The sequence below is a fragment of the Photinus pyralis genome, unplaced genomic scaffold (genome assembly GCF_008802855.1).
Source record: "Photinus pyralis isolate 1611_PpyrPB1 unplaced genomic scaffold, Ppyr1.3 Ppyr1.4_LG9, whole genome shotgun sequence".
In the NCBI taxonomy this organism is placed as follows: Eukaryota; Metazoa; Arthropoda; class Insecta; order Coleoptera; family Lampyridae; genus Photinus; species Photinus pyralis.
In genome coordinates, this window is record NW_022170878.1 from 3,313,551 (window position 1) to 3,317,295 (window position 3,745).

General features: G+C 37.9%; 1 protein-coding gene across 1 annotated transcript; it reads right to left on the minus strand.

Moving 5' to 3' along the window:
* Positions 1–882, minus strand: LOC116181440. The gene is made up of 3 exons (XM_031501817.1): positions 752–882; positions 504–697; positions 1–454 (listed from the first exon to the last, which is right to left on the minus strand). The coding sequence occupies exons 1-3, from the start codon at positions 813–815 to the stop codon at positions 158–160; spliced, it is 555 nt and encodes a 184-aa protein (XP_031357677.1). The 5' UTR covers positions 816–882; the 3' UTR covers positions 1–157.
* Between the last annotated feature and the right edge of the window lie 2,863 nt (positions 883–3,745).

Sequence of the window (3,745 nt, forward strand, 5' to 3'; positions counted from 1 at the left end):
TTTCGGTTAAAACAATTTATACTTGTTTTCAATTTTTAGGAGACATATTTCCTTCAATTGTGTCACAATTAAATGTATAATTCCGTTTAATTAAAAAGCTTTAGCACATTATAATTTGACGACATTTTCGTTTACAAAACAATTTCATTGAAAAACATTACCTACCACTACGCACGCCTAATATACCCTTAAATTGGTTCGATTTAAAAGAGAGCACATCAAACGTTTTAGTATGAAGTGTTTTCCCGTTTCTGGTAAAGTACAAGCCATCAATGGTTGAATCGGCCAGCACCTTCCCGACCAGGACCTCATTTCCATATTTCGCCCTACCGATGTACAGGGTGAGATTCGGCTCCCAGCCTCCCTTGAGCAAGTACTTATCAGTGATTTTCTTGAGAGCGTTTGCATCCGTCGGGATCCACTCGAACTGCTCGGGGTACTCCGTGCAGAGAATCTACAAAGGTCACGTACCACAGAAATCGATTTGGATGAAATGATTTTACCTTGTTATTAATTTTTACACCATGTTCTAGTGCCCCGTACGAGTAGTAGGCGTTGTTGTCGTTGGTGAAGATTTGGGCAGCTATTAAATATTTATCGTACGCTAGGGCAACGTAGACTGGTTGATTTTTGGCGTCCATACCGCCTGGGAAGGCATCTGGTGACACGGTTCCATTGAAATCTCTCCAGTAGTAACCTAGAAGAATATAGTAGTCACTATTTCAAGTACAGGTAGTAAGTAGTTAATTACCGAACGAATATCCTTGCGCAAAACTTGCGCTGCTAAAGATAACAGCCGTTGCTAGAAAAAGCATTGTTATCAACAGGAACTTTACCAGGCGCGTTTTATAGCTAGAGATGGGATGGTTAGCGTAAAAAACAACTAGTGTATTGGAATACACCTTCTTATACCTTTTGGTGAGTAGGAAGATTAGATTAGGTGCTATCACCTAGGTGATTTTGGAAAATTGCTTCATTTGCAATACAGCGTAAACAAGACAAGTACACAACAATGTTATAGTATTATCTCTACCGGATATTTGGTATCTTCGTTTTATCGATACTTAAAAAATAAGTGGTCATAATACAGTCGCAATTCCAAATACATTTCTTGGGAAAAAGCACCATGCCCACAATACAATAACATTACGGCCAATAACGCAATTGTAACCCAGCCTTCCCCACATTTCGAGCATGGTATGGAAAGGACAAGAAACAAAAGTAGTCAGTGCTACCAGCAGTCGAGGGTATACGGCGTATACCCACTCGGATATTGTAACCGATGAGGTTGTCTCTGTAAAAACCTCGTTTATGAATATTGTGCTTCAATGACTTGCGGTATTGCTAGATCCTTCTCCAAAGACCTCAACTCAAAGACAAGGTCAAACCACTATCAGGGATCAAGTATTGATAATATTAACGAGATCATGATATCCCTTACCACAATTGTGTACTAGGCGAACCAAATAAATTATAAGCAGGCTATCAAGGGGATGAAGCAACGTTTTCAAGGGAACCAGGGGCAGGTCATTGTGCACACTCCGAGTGTACCGGGTGACCCAGTAAGACAGTTCCTCGGCCATATCTCGGGAACCGTTCGTCGTATGACTTAGGGGTAAAAAAATTGTTGGGCAAATCGGTCATGAAGGCTGGAAAATATTTTCAAGTTCTAAAAATGACCACCAGAGGGCGTAACTGCCATCTTAAAGTTTAAAATTGCATTTTCTTTAAATTTCGCATAATAAACTGAACATTCTTTTTTCCCATTTTTAAAGAGAACCAGTTTATCTATCATTCTCGTGAAAACAATAACACAGTTATTTAAAAAACAAAGATGGTGTGGGGCGTTCAATTGTTTTTGCAATAACCTGCTTTAACTTCTTAACCGTTGGACCGATTTTAACAAATTTGATATCATTGAAAGAGCATTCCTTGGGCAACAAGAATCAGTCAATATATAGTTAATTTAGTTGAATCCTTCTCCGCCAGAGGGCTAGTTTTGACACTATGATCCAAAATCCTAAAAAAATCAAAAAAATCAAATGGAATGATATGACTTTTTCTTTATGAAAAAGTAGCCAAATAACACCCAAAGAGGCCAATGAAAACCGTTTTTCAAAATCTCGATCCTAACCTCAAATATTGGGAAAATGAGATTAATTAATTAATTATTAAAAATGCTTCAATTTTGTATCTTATTTGACGTATTTTCGGTATTTGTCGATGGCGCGAAAGATTGTTTGGAAAAGGACCCTACACTTTTATAGGTAGGCCTTGGAAAATTAAACAAATGAAACACGATGCATTATAAAATAATAACAGCCGTAATTTATAAATTATTCCGCTGTGTTTACATTCAGAAAGTGCAGCTTTTTGAATGTGTAGTCTTTTCTAAAACGCCGATTTCTGACCAAGAAGCAATTAGTATGCTGACGGCGATGATTCGTGGTCGATTCGGATAACGCAAATAGAAGATGCAAGCAGCGATGGTCGCATTTTGAAAATACTCAAAATATATCGCCAGCATATTAAATGCTTCGGCATTTTAGAAAAGATTACAAATTCAAAAAACTGCACTTTCTGAATGTAAACACAGCAGATTAATTTACACATTCTGGCTGTTATTATTTTATAATGCATCGTGTTTCATTTGTTTAATTTTCCAAGGCCTACCTAAAAGTGTAGGGTGTTTTTCTTTCGCGCCATCGACAAACACCGGAAATACGTAAAAAGTAAATTAAGTACAATTTAAGCATTTTAATTAAAATTAATTAATTAATCTCTTTTCACAATGTTTGAGGTTAGGAACGAGATTTTGAAAAACGGTTTTCACTGGCCTCTTTGGATGTTATTTGGGTACTTTTTCATAAATAAAAAGTCATATCATTCCGTTTAATTTTTTTGATTCTTTTAGGACTTTGGGTCATAGTGTCAAAACTAGCCCCCTGGCGGAGAAGGAGTCAACTAAATAACTATATTTTGGTTGATTCTCATTGCCCAACGAATGCTCTTTTCAACCATACCAAATTTGTTAAAATCGTTCAAACGGTTAAGAAGTTGAAGCAGGTTATTGCAAAAACAATTGAACGCTCAACACGATCTTTGTTTTTGAGATAACTGGTTTTTGGTTTTTACGAAAATGATAGATAAACTGGTTCTCTTTGAAAATGCGAAAAAATGTTTTTAGTTTATTATGCGAAATTTAAAAAAATGCAATTTTAAAATTTAAGATGGGGGTTACGCCCTCTGTTAGTCATTTTTAGAACTATTTTCTAGCGATTCTTCATGACCGATTCACCCAATAATTTTTTTACCCCTAAGTCATACGACGAACGGTTCCCGAGATATGGCCGAGGAACAGTCTTATTGGATCACCTCGTACAACCTGCGGGTGGTGCCCAGATCCCAGCTCCAAAAACGCCTGAACTTACGCCGAAAGTGAGGGTCAGTTTTACTGAAGCTACCAAATTGGTGACCAACGGGACTCTAAAACCGAAAGTCGGGAAAGGTATCTTCGCCACAAAGAAAGAGGCGAATGACCCCAAACATTAAAGCAGTTAAGGCAACACGTAAGCGCCAAAGAGGTGGTTTGTGTCAAATAGAAAGTTACCAGAAGGTGGACTCATCGACAGTCAGAATCGAAAACAACAAGCAGCTCGGGCGAACGCTTTGAACAAACATCCGGAACAATATTCCACCAGAGAGTTGGGGTCATTACATCCGCGACTGATACTGACAGGGGTGG